The 16,745-nt window shown below is 34.6% G+C and overlaps 2 protein-coding genes across 5 annotated transcripts in view; one reads left to right on the forward strand and one right to left on the reverse strand.

The window, feature by feature from the left end:
* LOC306857805 (actin filament-associated protein 1-like 2) overlaps positions 1–2,145 on the forward strand; it is a 38,759-nt gene extending 36,614 nt beyond the window's left edge. For all 3 annotated transcript variants that reach the window (XM_079397971.1, XM_079397972.1, XM_079397970.1), the window contains exons 17-19: positions 165–352; positions 714–866; positions 1,519–2,145. In XM_079397971.1, coding sequence (XP_079254097.1) covers positions 165–352; positions 714–866; positions 1,519–1,545 — 368 coding nt within the window. In that variant the 3' untranslated portion in view covers positions 1,546–2,145. The remainder of the gene's footprint in view (positions 1–164; positions 353–713; positions 867–1,518) is intronic.
* Positions 2,084–16,745, reverse strand: part of LOC306857806 (von Willebrand factor A domain-containing protein 2-like) — a 43,166-nt gene continuing 28,504 nt past the window's right edge. Inside the window, exons 12-14 of one of the 2 annotated variants that reach the window (XM_079397973.1) lie at positions 4,329–4,880; positions 4,110–4,232; positions 2,084–2,800 (exon numbers count right to left, since the gene is read on the reverse strand). In XM_079397973.1, the coding sequence (XP_079254099.1) occupies positions 2,661–2,800; positions 4,110–4,232; positions 4,329–4,880 (815 nt within the window). In that variant the 3' untranslated portion in view covers positions 2,084–2,660. The remainder of the gene's footprint in view (positions 2,801–4,109; positions 4,233–4,328; positions 4,881–16,745) is intronic. The other variant, XM_079397974.1, reaches the window with a different exon arrangement.

Here is a 16,745-nt window from a genome sequence, read left to right on the forward strand (position 1 = left end):
CCCATGTGTTAAAAGCAGTAGTTTTGATGGCGTTTCAACTTTGTGTTTTCTTTCTATTTTCAAATAGCAATTGTTTATATATTACTTGTTAGTTCTGACATACTATGACAATGTCACTCTAAATGTAAAATGCTAATAAATGCTTTTGATTATGGCTCATATAGACCCTACTCAGCAGGCCTCTCTGGAGGCTCGTCTGAAGCAGATGGAGGAGACATGTCGTGAGGCGGAGCGTCGGCGAGTGGAGGTGGAGCTTAGCCTGATGGAGGTGAAGGAGAATTTGAGAAAAGTGGAAGCTGGACCCTTTACACTTGGCACCACGGTAGATAGCAGTCTACTGGAAACTTCAGCGGTTAGTATGTCGACAGCAAATCAGAATTTTAAAATATATAATATAGAATTTAAAATTGTTACTGTAATATTTCACAATGTTACTGTTTTTATTGCTGTGTTTTTGATCAAATAAAGGCAGCCTTGGTGAGCAAGATATACGTTTAAAAAATAAACAGGCAAAAAATAAAAAAAAAACATACCTACTCAAACTTCTGAATAGTAGTGTATAATCTGTTGCAAAACCAACCTGCTTACCTGACATAAGCATACTAGGTGGAAATATTCAGTACAGTTAAGAACAAAATTGCACTGTGTTTTTAATAATTATACTTTTTTTTGTGAAACACAAGTCTAGCTGATTATATTGTTGTGTATTCTAGCCTAAGATGGCACCTGTATCCAGCCCTGCTCCAAATCCACCCACCAACACCACCAACAATGGAGATTCACCTGTCAACTCCGCCACAGCGCTGAAGAACAGACCCCTGTCCATCATGGCATCCGGCAAAGGAAACGTTCTGCAGAAGGCCAAGGTCAGAGTCCACTTATGCATCCATAGTCCTAACAGAGAGCTTAGTTTTTTGATAACATTTAATACATTTCTCAAAGCAACTATGCATGGAAAAGTACTAATTAACATGATTTTTGGACATGTACCATGGTAATTCCATTGCATTCTTTGAAGTACATTAAACTACCATGTGAATAGTAGTATATACACTACCATTTAAAGGTTTTTGGTTGGTAAGAATTTTTTATGTTTTTGACAGAAGTCTCTTATTCTTACCAAGGTTGCATTTATTTGGTCAAAAATACAGTAAAAACAGTAATATTGTGAAATAAAAAAAAATGATTTAATTTAATTAAAAAAAATGTATTCACTGATGGCAAAGCTGAATTTTCAGCAGCCATTTTTCATTATTCTTTGATATGAAAGTTCAAAAGAACAGCATTTTTTTGTAACAAAGTTAATGTCTTTACTGCCACTTTTGATCAAATGAACGCATTTTTGCCGAGAAATCTTAATTTCCCCTAAACAGTTGAACAATAGTGTATATATAACAATGGGTCTATGAATATGGTTATGCAAAGTTCTAATTTATTACTATCTGAAACCATTACCACCACAAGTGTATTCAGTCATTTTGTACAATATATTCCTGTGTTGTCATTCTCTCTCTGTAGGAATGGGAGAAAAAATCCACAACCTAGTGGAAGGGAACAGAGAGCATAAATTGACTTTTTAGCCAAAGCTCAAAGGACTGCTAAGGCAAATGCTTCAAGCAAGGAGGGAGAGAAAAAGGGTGTGTCCAATGACCTGTAGGCTCCGCCCCTCTGAAACATCAACTTCCACTGGTCCCTGCTTCTCTGCATTCAGAGGCTGAGGCTGAGATGGTACTGGGTACATGCAGGCAGCTGATCCAAGACAATATTTTCTGTTCCCTGCCAAATAACGCCACTGGACGACAATAGATTTTAAATCTATTCAAGTCAGTTTTATGTAAGTGAAAGGAAGGGAATAACTTAACTCTTCTAATGGTGTGCACATTATTTGATGGATGTTTCACAAGCTTGAGAAGAGACCAAAAACAGTTAGGCGAGCTTTAAGAACCACTATTTTTAGATTGAAACATTTAGATTAAAAAATTCGTAAATCTGCCATTTGGTGCATCTTGTACATTGTAGCTTGGTTCATGTATGCTGGTAACCAAGATGTGAATATATATTACATATCCGTTCAGTGTTTTTGATTTGTTACTATACGCTAGCTGAAACATGCACTTTTTATTCAAATAAAAGTTTGTACTGACAGCAATTCATATTTATGCAAAACCAATAGTTGAGCACAAGGCATCCTGCTTTGAAATGGAAGAAAACTGCATTTTCTCCAGTAGGTGGCACCAAAACAGCACTATAAAGTATTTGAGTTAGGCTCAAAGTTCTGGAAAAAAAATTTAATAGCTTTACAATTGAGGAACATACCACTGTAGTTAATTCAAAATAAATATGCTCAAAAACGTAAGCCTCTAACATGAGGCTTTATGTAACAAGGAGTTTTCATTATGACAAGCAGGTCCAAATCTCAGAATATATATTCATAAAGGGTTTTCAGTGCCGAATAAACTATACAAACAGCATCAAACCCCTTAAGATTGACCACAAATTAAAAAAAAAATGTAAGAAAAAATTAAGTCACTAATAGCATTTACAAAATTCATGAAATAGATACACATCCTGTTTGAAGTGTCACCTGCGTGTTCATCAGGATCTGAGAATGATTTCTAACGCACATCGCTGAGCTGTGTCTCTATGTGTGTTTTTCCTCTTTATCTGTGCTGAATTGGAGACGCGTGTCTCCTGCGGTGCTGCTTATAGCGCTGCAGCAGCTCTTTTTCATTCTTGTGCTGACGGCGCCTCAGGCCTGCAGGTTTAGGAAGATCTCCCCTGGATGGCTGCTCTCTGCTTCCTGAAAAACAAGTTCAAGAAATATATCAATCAAAACACTTAAACACACCCTGCCAACCCCTTGTCCATTCAGAAAACACCAAAATTATGACCCATCCGGTGGGCATAGAAAAATAAACAAATCATATTGAGCACTGACATAAGCAGATGTGTGAAACCATGTTACATCAGGTTCATAAAATGGTTTAAATAATCAGGATTTACACTGCAATCAATCAGTATAATTATTATAAAACAAAAATATCTAAACCAATCTAACCTTAAAACAACAATAAAACAGCTAAAATTAGGTGAAAGATAATACATTGATTATTTGGTATTTATTTATTTATTTTCATTTTATAAAGCATGGAAATAAAATGTATAAACTACAGTTTAAAAGTTTTGGATTGGTAAAGGATTGGGTTTGGGATTATGGTCACCAAAACTGCACTGATTTGATAAAAAATTAAGTCAAACAGTAATATTATGAAATATTATTTCAATTTATAACTTTTCATTAGCAATTGCTCCAGTCTTAAGTTTCACACGATCTTTCAGAAATCATTCTAATATGCTGATTTGGTGCTCAAGAAACATTTCCTATTATTGTCAATGTTGAAAACAGTTGTGCTGCTTAATTTTTGTGAAACTGACTCATTTTTTTATTATTTGATGAATAGAAAGTTCAAAAGAACAGCATTTATTTGAAAGAGACCTCATCTGTAACAAAACTGTATCTTTACTGTCACTTTTGATGAACAAAAGTATTCATTTATTAAAAAAAAAAACAAAAAAACTTAAGGCTGGTGTATATACTTTAATTAAATTTAAATACTTAAAAAAAAAAAAAGAAATCTCAGGACTATGAGATATCTTGGAATACTTATACATTTTTCCCTTTTAGCCTTTATTTAGAAAGCAAAGTAGTTAGATTGGATAGGAAGTGAAGTTAGAAACAGAGAGGGGATAGGATGGGAAAGGATCAGGTATTGAACTCTGTTTGCCTGTGTTGGAATTATGTGTTGGAGCACTGTAGCCTAAAGTAACCTAAAAATGCAAAAAGCTTGAATGAAAACTATAAAAACTATATATTTATCAACTACCCACTATTTTGTCCATTTTCATATTCAGTCTATTGGCTGCCCACTGCTCCAGGTGTGTGTTCACAGTGTGTTTGGGTGTGTGTCTCACTGCTGTGTGTGTGCACTTGGATGGGTTAAATGCAGAGCACAAATTCCGAGTATGGGTCACCATACTTGGTCACACGTCACTTCCTTTCCTTTCCTTTCCTATTGTCCAAAAACGAATTAGTAGTTATTGGTACTGACGTGTTTCGCAGTGTGGACCCTTCCAACCATTGCAATCACAGCGGTAGCTGCCGTTGAGCAGCATACAGACGCCATCATTCATACAGGGGTTTGGATTGCACAGGTTAACAGGTTTCTTCACGTCTAGAAAGAGGATCAAATTACAGAGAGCAACACAAGAATATAAACACATCAGTGACGAAAAATGCTTTCAAAGAGGAATATCATTCAGCTTATTACCTGTACACACCATCTGTACCAGCACATCCTCAGAGTATTTCAGGTCATCATATGAAGGTACAGAGATCATGTGATCCTCAGAGCCTGTGATGCGGAAGAGAACCTCCTGCTGTATGTTCCCGATGCCGATTACAAACACTGACACTGCGCTATCCCGGATCTTCTGGGCAGGCACAGCTGCATCTTCCGCACTCGTCCCATCTGTCAGAACCACCACGGCCTTGTTGACTCCAGGCCGTGCTCCTTTCCCCACCGTCAGGCTTTGGGAGAGCACATGGAGCAGGGCTGAACCTGTAGAGGCCTTCCCACCCAGAAAAGCAGCGTCTCCCACTGCCTTCAGCACAGCGGAGCCCGAGTCGAACTTGTCCAGGTCAAAGACTGTGACGGGCCGCCTCCCATAAACCACCAGTCCCACCTGAGCCACATCTCGATTGATGTCAAACTGCACTGAGGTGCTCCGAACAAAGTCTTGAAGGTGGACGAAGTTGTCCTTTCCAACACCACTGGAGGCATCCAACACAAAAACAAGGTCCAAAGCTTGACCCAGACAGCCTAGCAAAGACAAAAACAGCTTTAGTATAACAGTTAAAAATCATAATAAAAACGAAAAGGAATAGTTTCTCCAAAATCTTTTTGGGAAACCCTGCTTTAAATATTCATTGTCATATTTTAGTCCATTGTTATGCTAAGAGTGTATTCAGAACATGATTTACACAACCTGATTAATGCACACCTTCAAGTTCCCTTAAGAATTTGCATCTTGTGCAGATGTAAGTTGTAATATTAAGTTTACATGTATGTTGTATACTGGCTCCTAAAGGGACATAATAATAAAAAAGTCTGAGATGGGAGGAAAATAAATATTCCAATGCTTTAGCCTTATTTTTTTCCGCAAAAGTTGTTTTGCTTCCCCAAGAAACCTTTGCATTCCATTACAAAACTTTTGCCTTTGCTCACATTTACTTTTTTATTTATTTATTATTATTATTATTAAGAGTGCAAAACATACACCATACGGCGAACACAAAAACAGCAATAGAACAGCAATGATAGTAACAGTAATGAAAATAAACAGCAATGACAATCTGAATAATAGTAGTAGTCTTTTAGTACTAGCGCATGCATAATAATAATAATAATAATAAAAATGGTGATGATAATGATATTTTGTGATAATAATATGTTGTGGTGACGGCAACAGTAATATTATTAATAATAAAAGTAAATATAGCTGCAAGCAGCGATGACGGGCCCAAGCCGTCAGCATACGCCACCCCGGTGGCATCGATAAAACGGTGCCCAGCGAGCACACACATCACAGTAACCCTCTGGCAGTTTGGTTTTAAGGGATACGGCAATTAAAGAGTTAATCCAAACCATCAACTCTGTGAAACACACACACACACAGAACAACATATAAAACTTTAAATTCTGTGAAAATATATTTTTCATTGGTAGTTCATGTTAGTTAATGCATTTACTAATGCTAACAAATGAGAAATTATTATAGTTACCAAAAGGTTTTAATGATTTATAAGAATTTTTTAATGATTTATTTTTCCATTAACTAACATGAATAATTTTTTCTAACACAAATGAATAAAGTAAAAAATATATTGTTAATATTTAATGTTATTTGTGAATTAACCAATGTTAAAAAACATTATTTAACTGTTGTTAGTTAACATCATTAATAAATATATACCATTTAATGTTGATCAAAATCAATTCCAAAATGTGTTAATATATTTTTAAATTTTAAAGTTTTATTTTTTGAACATGACTATTTTTCTAATATTAAAAATATTTTGTTCATTGCTAGTTCATTGTAAGTTCATACTATCAATGAAGAATTAACATGCTGTAAAAAATATATTTTTCATTGTTAGTTCACGTTAATTAATGCATTTCCTAATGTTAAGAAATGAGACCTTATGATAAAGTGTTATCAAAATCTTTAATGATTTATAAGCATTTTTTTAAGATTTTAAAAAACAGACCCTCTCTCTCTCTTTCTCTCTCTCACCCAGCTCCTCAATCCACACAGTCACTCACACAGTCACTCACAGCCCACCCCACCCCACCCCTCACTCAGATGCAGTGACAGGAGCTCTCACTCAGATGCATTGAAACAGCTCTCTGATAGTTTTTAAATTTTCTCCTCTGCATAGTGTATTGCAAATTCATGAAATTAATCACATATCCTCAGACTGTATTGTTCTGTGTATGTAATTTTTTATGAAGTGGTTGGAAGCTGTTCTTAAAAGATAAAAAAAAAAAAAAAAGTTTTCTCTTTTTTACTGTAACTTTAATAAATTGCCATTAAATCATCGTTCAAGATATCCTAAATCCGTCCGCAATTTAGCATCTTCAGTATTTTGGCATCATGAGAAAAAATGTTTGGTGTGATTTCCGTGTTTTTGCTTTGAGGAGTATGAATTTGTTTACAGCCCTTTAAAAAAAAAAAAAAAAAAAAAAACATAAAAAAAAAAATAGCCGATTTCCTGTTGGTCGTAGCTAATGACTGTAAATTAGAAAGTTGTCCGGCTTAATATGAACAATTTATGTACCGAGTTTGGTGTCTGTAGCTATCATTATATATATAATTATTAATAATTATATACCATTTAATGTTGATCAATATTAATTCCAAAATGTGTTAATATATTATTAAATTTTAAAGTTTATCTTTTGAACATGATTATTTTTCTAACATTAAAAAGATTAATAAATGCTTTTAAAAAAATTGTTCTTTGTTAGTTCATACTATCATGGAAGAATTAACATGCTGTAAAAATATATTTTTCATTGTTAGTTCACGTTAATTAATGCATTTCCTAATGTTAAGAATTGAGACCTTATTATAAAGTGTTATCAAAATCTTTAATGATTTATAAGCATTTTTTAAAGATTTAAAAAAACAGACCCTCTCTCTCTCTCTTTCTCTCTCTCACCCACTGGCTCAATCCACACAGTCACTCACACAGTCACTCACAGCCCACCCCACCCCCACCCCTCACTCAGATGCAGTGACAGGAGCTCTCACTCAGAAGCAGTATATCAACTCTCTGATAGTTTTTTAATTTTCTCCTCTGCATAGTGTATTGTAAATTCATGAAATTAATCACATATCCTCACACTGTATTGTTCTGTGTATGTAATTTTTTATGAAGTGTTTGGAAGCTGCTCTTAAAAGATAAAAAAAAAAAAAAATCTATTTTTTACTGTAACTTTAATAAATTGCCATTAAATCATCGTTCAAGATATCCTAAATCCGTCCGCAATTTAGCATCTTCAGTATTTTGGCATCATGATAAAAAATGTTTGGTGTGATTTCCGTGTTTCTGCTTGGAGGAGTATTAATTTGTTTACAGCCCGTTTTTTAAAAAAACCCACATTAAAATAAATATAGCCGACTTCCTGTTGGTCGTAGCTAATGACTGTAAATTAGAAAGTTGTCCGGATTAATAAGAACAATTTATGTACCGAGTTTGGTGTCTGTAGCTAAAACTAACCCCCCCATTTTTGACAAAAGGTGGCGCTATAGAGTGCCTCTTCCACGCCCGTTTATGAGCTTTTTCCAGTGTCTAACTATCATTAATACTGATATGTGTGTTGAGTTTCATGACATTCTAAACATGTTATCTGCCTCAAAATCACCAGAAACGAATTTTCAACTTTGACACGTTGCCATGGTAACATAATTTTAGATATCAATATTCCTTTCACAGTTTTACATCGGCCGTGTTTTGACATTATTCTGGTGAAGTTTGAAGCAAATCGAGTAAAAATAAGATGCTGAATTCAAAGCATTTTGAAAACGACACACTTCCTGCAGCCAGTTGGTGGCGCTATAACTTTCAGTCATAATAGTCACATCTATCCGATCGGCATCATACAACGAACAAATCACTGAAGTTTGATCTACATCATACAATGTATGTGGACGTTATTAGGCATTTCCTGGGTCTCATTTTTCGCCATAACTTCATCGCCTCGCCACGGGCAAACCGTTCGACATATCAAAAATATCTTCGCAATTTAGCGTCCCCAATGTCTTGAGATCATGTTCACCGAGTTTGGTGGCAATCGTATGGAAATCCTCAGAGGAGTATATCAAATTCCAGAGCATGCGCTTTTTAAACAGCCCTGAATAGCCGACTTCCTGTTGGGCGGAGCCTAAAACATGCAGCGTGAAAGTTGTTCAGCTCAATGAGTTCTATATGTGTACCAAGTTTCATATGAATACGTGCAAGTATGTGTGAGCTATACATCAAGCTTTCTGACAATTTTGCAGGGGGCGCCGTAGAGCCCCTGTGCCACGCCCGGGTCCCAGCCTCAGCGGCGTCCTAATGGCCGCAGGTTCCAACGTGCGTGCCAATTTTCAAGAGTTTTCGGGCACGTTAAGGCCCCCAAAAGTACCCGGATAGTCGAAATAAAAAATAATAAAAAAAAAAAAAAAAAAAAAAAAAAAAATATATAGCTGCGAGCAGCGATGACGGGCCCAAGCCGTCAGCATACGCCACCCCGGTGGCATCGATAAAACGGTGCCCAGCGAGCACAAGCATTACAGTAACCCTCTGGCAGTTTGGTTTTAAGGGATACGGCAATTAAAGGGTTAATCCAAACCATCAACTCTGTGAAACACACACACACACACAGAACAACATATAAAACTTTAAATTCTGTGAAAATATATTTTTCATTGGTAGTTGATGTTAGTTAATGCATTTACTAATGCTAACAAATGAGAAATTATTATAGTTACCAAAGGTTTTAATGATTTATTTTTCCATTAACTAACATGAATAATTTTTTCTAACACAAATGAATAAAGTAAAAAATATATTGTTAATATTTAATGTTATTTGTGAATTAACCAATGTTAAAAAACATCATTATTTAACTGTTGTTAATTTACATCATTAATAAATATATACCATTTAATGTTGATCAAAATCAATTCCAAAATGTGTTAATATATTATTAAATTTTAAAGTTTTATATTTAGAGCATGACTATTTTTCTAATATTAAAAATATTTTGTTCATTGTTAGTTCGTTGTAAGTTCATACTATCAATGAAGAATTAACATGCTGTAAAATATATATTTTTCATTGTTAGTTCATGTTAATTAATGCATTCCCTACTGTTAACAAATGAGACTTAATTATAAAGTGTTATCAAAACCTTTAATGCTTTATAAGCATTTTTTAAGGATTTTATTGAGAAGTTTAAACAGACCCTCTCTCTCTCTCTCTCTCTCTCTTTCTCTCTCTCTCTCTCTCTCCCCCTCCACACTCACTGAACTCACAGTCAGTCACCCACCCAGTCACCCACCGCATACATTAGAAGCACAGTGACAGGATATCTCTGATAAGTTTGAAAATTTTCTCCTCTGCATAGTGTATTGTATATTCATGAAATTAATCACATATCCTCAGACTGTATTGTTCTGTGCATGTAATTTTTTATGAAGTGTTTGGAAGCTGCTCTTAAAAGATAAAAAAAAAAAAGTTCTCTTTTTTCTGTAATTTTAATAAATTGCCATTAAATCATCGTTCAAGATATCCTAAATCCGTCCACAATTTAGCATCTTCAGTATTTTGGCATCATGAGAAAAAATGTTTGGTGTGATTTCTGTGTTTCTGCTTGAAGGAGTATGAATTTGTTTACAGCCTGTTTAAAAAAAACCCACATTAAAATAAATATAGCCGACTTCCTGTTGGTCGTAGCTAATGACTGTAAATTAGAAAGTTGTCCGGATTAATAAGAACAATTTATATACCGAGTTTGGTGTCTGTAGCTATCATTATATATATATATATATATATAAACATTAATAATTATATACCATTTAATGTTGATCAATATTAATTCCAAAATGTGTTAATATATTATTAAATTTTAAAGTTTATCTTTTGAACATGACTATTTTTCTAACATTAAAAAGATTAATAAATGCTTTAAAAAAAAATTGTTCTTTGTTAGTTCATACTATCCTGGAAGAATTAACATGCTGTAAAAATATATTTTTCATTGTTAGTTCACGTTAATTAATGCATTTCCTAATGTTAAGAAATGAGACCTTATTATAAAGTGTTATCAAAACCTTTAATGCTTTATAAGCATTTTTTAAGGATTTTATTGAGAAGTTTAAACAGACCCTCTCTCTCTCTCTCTTTCTCTCCCCCTCCCCCTCCACACTCACTAAACTCACACAGTCAGTCACCCACCCAGTCACCCACCGCACACATTAGAAGCACAGAGACAGGAGAACTCTGATAAGTTTGAAAATTTTCTTTTCGCCATAGTGTATTGTAAATTCATGAAATAATCACATATCCTCAGACTGTCTTGTTCTGTGTATGTATTTTTTTATGAAGTGTTTGGAAGCTGCTCTTAAAAGATGAAAAAAAAAAAAAAGTGTTCTTTTTTACTGTAACTTTAATAAATTTCCATTAAATCATCGTTCAAGATATCCTAAATCCGTCCGCAATTTAGCATCTTCAGTATTTTGGCATCATGACAAAAAATGTTTGGTGTGATTTCCGTGTTTCTGATTGGAGGAGTATGAATTTGTTTACAGCCCGTTTAAAAAAAAAAACACACATTAAAATAAATATAGCCGACTTCCTGTTGGTCGTAGCTAATGCCTGTAAATTAGAAAGTTGTCCGGATTAATAAGAACAATTTATATACCGAGTTTGGTGTCTGTAGCTATCATATATATATATATATATATATATATATACAAATTAATAATTATATACCATTTAATGTTGATCAATATTAATTCCAAAATGTGTTAATATATTATTAAATTTTAAAGTTTATCTTTTGAACATGACTATTTTTCTAACATTAAAAAGATTAATAAATGCTTTAAAAAAAATTGCTCTTTATTATTTCATACTATCATGGAAGAATTAACATGCTGTAAAAATATATTTTTCATTGTTAGATTAGATTAGATTAGATTAGATTCAACTTTATTGTCATTTATGCAGAGTACAAGTATAGAGCTAATGAAATGCAGTTAGCATCTAACCAGAAGTGCAAGAATATAGTGTTTTATATACATATAAGTGCAGAGTAAGTGAAGATATGATTTACAGAATATACAGTGGAATTGCTATATACAGTATTGAGCAGAGTATATACAGAATATAAAATAGGAATGCAATGTAGGGATTGTATGTACATTATGAACAGAGCAATGTAGATTATATAGATTACAGATTATATATACACATTATGAACAGCAGAAACGTGAGAACAGTGGTAATAAATAAATACAGCTGGATGAGTGTGCAAAGTATTGATAGAACAATGTATTCTATGCAAAATAGCAGTAGTGCAATATTTTATAGAAATAGTTTACTGTGCTTGTACAGTAACAACTTTAAACAGTTTATAGTGTAATGACTTGAACGATGTGCAGTCTGTACAAAATATGAGTAGTGCAAATGCATGTGTTTAAAGTACTGTGACCAGTGCAGTAATAAGCAGTTAGTTCACGTTAATTAATGCATTTCCTAATGTTAAGAAATGAGACCTTATTATAAAGTGTTATCAAAATCTTTAATGATTTATAAGCATTTTTTAAAGATTTTAAAAAACAGACCCTCTCTCTCTTTCTCTCTCTCACCCACTGGCTCAATCCACACTCAATCCACACAGTCACTCACACAGTCACTCACACCCCACCCCCACCCCTCACTCAGCAGCAGTGACAGGGAGCTCTCACTCAGAGGCAGGCTGGCAGGGAGCTCTCACTCAAAAGCAGATCTGATAGTTTTTAAATTTTCTCCTCCGCATAGTGTATTGTAAATTCATGAAATTAATCCCATAACCTCAGACTGTATTGTTCTGTGTATGTACTTTTTTATGAAGTGTTTGGAAGCTGCTCTTAAAAGATAAAAAAAAAAAAAAATTATCTTTTTTACTGTAACTTTAATAAATTTCCATTAAATCATCGTTCAAGATATCCTAAATCCGTCCGCAATTTAGCATCATCAGTATTTTGGCATCATGAGAAAAAATGTTTGGTGTGATTTCCGTGTTTCTGTTTGGAGGAGTATGAATTTGTTTACAGCCCGTTTAAAAAAAAAACCCACATTAAAATAAATATAGCCGACGTCCTGTTGGTCGTAGCTAATGACTGTAAATTAGAAAGTTGTCCGGATTAATAAGAACAATTTATGTACCGAGTTTGGTGTCTGTAGCTAAAACTAACCCCCCCATTTTTGACAAAAGGTGGCGCTATAGAGTGCCTCTTCCACGCCCGTTTATGAGCTTTTTCCAGTGTCTAACTATCATTAATACTCATATGTGTGTTGAGTTTCATGACATTCTAAACATGTTATCTGCCTCAAAATCACCAGAAACGAATGTTCAACTTTGACACGTTGCCATGGCAACACAATTTTAGATATCAATATTCCCTTCACAGTTTTACATCGGCCGTGTTTTGACATTATTCTGGTGAAGTTTGAAGCAAATCGAGTAAAAAGAAGATGCTGAATTCAAAGCATTTTGAAAACGACACACTTCCTGCAGCCAGTTGGTGGCGCTATAACTTTCAGTCATAATAGTCACATCTATCCGATCGGCATCATACAACTAACAAATCACTGAAGTTTGATCTGCATCATACAATGTATGTGGACGTTATTAGGCATTTCCTGGGTCTCATTTTTCGCCATAACTTCATCGCCTCGCCACGGGCAAACCGTTCGACATATCAAAAATATCTTCGCAATTTAGCGTCCCCAATGTCTTGAGATCATGTTCACCGAGTTTGGTGGCAATCGTATGGAAATCCTCAGAGGAGTATATCAAATTCCAGAGCATGCGCTTTTTAAACAGCCCTGAATAGCCGACTTCCTGTTGGGCGGAGCCTAAGACATGCTGCGTGAAAGTTGTTCAGCTCAATGAGTTCTATATGTGTACCGAGTTTCATATGAATACGTGCAAGTATGTGTGAGCTATACATCAAGCTTTCTGACAATTTTGCAGGGGGCGCCGTAGAGCCCCTGTGCCACGCCCGGGTCCCAGCCTCAGCGGCGTCCTAATGGCCGCAGGTTCCAATGTGTGTGCCAATTTTCAAGAGTTTTCGGGCACGTTAAGGCCCCCAAAAGTACCCGGATAGTCGAAATAAAAAATAATAAAAAAAAAAAAAAAAAAAAAAATATAGCTGCGAGCAGCGATGACGGGCCCAAGCCGTCAGCATACGCCACCCCGGTGGCATCGATAAAACGGTGCCCAGCGAGCACAAGCATCACAGTAACCCTCTGGCAGTTTGGTTTTAAGGGATACGGCAATTAAAGGGTTAATCCAAACCATCAACTCTGTGAAACACACACACACACACAGAACATATAAAACTTTAAATTCTGTGAAAATTTATTTTTCATTGGTAGTTGATGTTAGTTAATGCATTTACTAATGCTAACAAATGAGAAATTATTATAGTTACCAAAGCTTTTAATGATTTATAAGCATTTTTTAATGATTTATTTTTCCATTAACTAACATGAATAATTTTTTCTAACACAAATTAATAAAGTAAAAAATATATTGTTAATATTTAATGTTATTTGTGAATTAACCAATGTTAAAAAACAACATTATTTAACTGTTGTTAATTTACATCATTAATAAATATATACCATTTAATGTTGATCAAAATCAATTCCAAAATGTGTTAATATATTATTAAATTTTAAAGTTTTATCTTTTGAACATGACTATTTTTCTAATATAAAAAATATTTTGTTCATTGTTAGTTCATTGTAAGTTCATACTATCAATGAAGAATTAACATACTGTAAAATATATATTTCATTGTTAGTTCATGTTAATTAATGCATTCCCTACTGTTAACAAATGAGACTTAATTATAAAGTGTTATCAAAACCTTTAATGCTTTATAAGCATTTTTTAAGGATTTTATTGAGATGTTTAAACAGACCCTCTCTCCCTCTCCCTCTCTCTCTCCCCCTCCACACTCACTGAACTCACACAGTCAGTCACCCACCCAGTCACCTACCGCAAACATTAGAAGCACAGAGACAGGAGAACTCTGATAGTTTTTAAATTTTCTCCTAAGCATAGTGTATTGTAAATTCATGAAATTAATCACATATCCTCAGACTGTATTGTTCTGAGTATGTAATTTTTTATGAAGTGTTTGGAAGCTGCTCTTAAAAGAAAAAAAGAAAAGAAAAGTTTTCTCTTTTTTACTGTAACTTTAATAAATTGCCATTAAATCATCGTTCAAGATATCCTAAATCCGTCCGCAATTTAGCATCTTCAGTATTTTGGCGTCATGAGAAAAAATGTTTGGTGTGATTTCCGTGTTTCTGATTGGAGGAGTATGAATTTGTTTACAGCCCGTTTAAAAAAAAAACCCACATTAAAATAAATATAGCCGACGTCCTGTTGGTCTTAGCTAATGACTGTAAATTAGAAAGTTGTCCGGATTAATAAGAACAATTTATGTACCGAGTTTGGTGTCTGTAGCTATCATTATATATATATAAACATTAATAATTATATACCATTTAATGTTGATCAATATTAATTCCAAAATGTGTTAATATATTATTACATTTTAAAGTTTATCTTTTGAACATGACTATTTTTCTAACATTAAAAAGATTAATAAATGCTTTAAAAAAATTGTTCTTTGTTAGTTCATACTATCATGGAAGAATTAACATGCTGTAAAAATATATTTTTCATTGTTAGTTCACGTTAATTAATGCATTTCCTAATGTTAAGAATTGAGACCTTATTTAATGATTTATAAGCATTTTTTAAAGATTTTAAAAAACAGACCCTCTCTCTCTTTCTCTCTCTCACCCAGCTCCTCAATCCACACAGTCACTCACACAGTCACTCACACCCCACCCCACCCCACCCCTCACTCAGCTGCAGGCTGACAGGGATCTCTCACTCAGAAGCAGTCTAAGAGCTCTCTGATAGTTTTTAAATTTTCTCCTAAGCATAGTGTATTGTAAATTCATGAAATTAATCACATATCCTCAGACTGTATTGTTCTGTGTATGTAATTTTTTATGAAGTGTTTGGAAGCTGCTCTTAAAAGATAAAAAAAAAAAAAAATTATCTTTTTTACTGTAACTTTAATAAATTGCCATTAAATCATCGTTCAAGATATCCTAAATCCGTCCGCAATTTAGCATCTTCAGTATTTTGGCATCATGATAAAAAATGTTTGGTGTGATTTCCGTGTTTCTGCTTGGAGGAGTATTAATTTGTTTACAGCCCGTTTTAAAAAAAAACCCACATTAAAATAAATATAGCCGACTTCCTGTTGGTCGTAGCTAATGACTGTAAATTAGAAAGTTGTCCGGATTAATTAGAACAATTTATGTACCGAGTTTGGGGTCTGTAGCTAAAACTAACCCCCTCATTTTTGACAAAAGGTGGCGCTATAGAGTGTCTCTTCCACGCCCGTTTATGAGCTTTTTCCAGTGTCTAACTATCATTAATACTGATATGTGTGTTGAGTTTCATGACATTCTAAACATGTTATCTGCCTCAAAATCACCAGAAACGAATTTTCAACTTTGACACGTTGCCATGGCAACATAATTTTAGATATCAATATTCCCTTCACAGTTTTACATCGGCCGTGTTTTGACATTATTCTGGTGAAGTTTGAAGCAAATCGAGGTAAAAGAAGATGCTGAATTCAAAGCATTTTGAAAACGACACACTTCCTGCAGCCAGTTGGTGGCGCTATAACTTTCAGTCATAATAGTCACATCTATCCGATTGGCATCATACAACGAACAAATCACTGAAGTTTGATCTACATCATACAATGTATGTGGACGTTATTAGGCATTTCCTGGGTCTCATTTTTCGCCATAACTTCATCGCCTCGCCACGGGCAAACCGTTCGACATATCAAAAATATCTTCGCAATTTAGCGTCCCCAATGTCTTGAGATCATGTTCACCTAGTTTGGTGGCAATCGTATGGAAATCCTCAGAGGAGTATATCAAATTCCAGAGCATGCGCTTTTTAAACAGCCCTGAATAGCCGACTTCCTGTTGGGCGGAGCCTAAGACATGCAGCGTGAAAGTTGTTCGGCTCAATGAGTTCTATATGTGTACCGAGTTTCATATGAATACGTGCAAGTATGTGTGAGCTATACATCAAGTTTTCTGACAATTTTCCAGGGGGCGCCGTAGAGCCCCTGTGCCACGCCCGAGTCCCAGCCTCAGCGGCGTCCTAATGGCCGCAGGTTCCAATGTGCGTGCCAATTTTCGAGAGTTTTCGGGCACGTTAAGGCCCCCAAAAGTGCCCGGATGATTGAAATAAAAAAAAAAAAAAAAAAAAAAAAAAAATATAGCTGCAAGCAGCGATGACGGGCCCAAGCCG

The sequence above is a fragment of the Barbus barbus genome, assembly GCF_936440315.1.
Source record: "Barbus barbus genome assembly, chromosome: 38".
In the NCBI taxonomy this organism is placed as follows: Eukaryota; Metazoa; Chordata; class Actinopteri; order Cypriniformes; family Cyprinidae; genus Barbus; species Barbus barbus.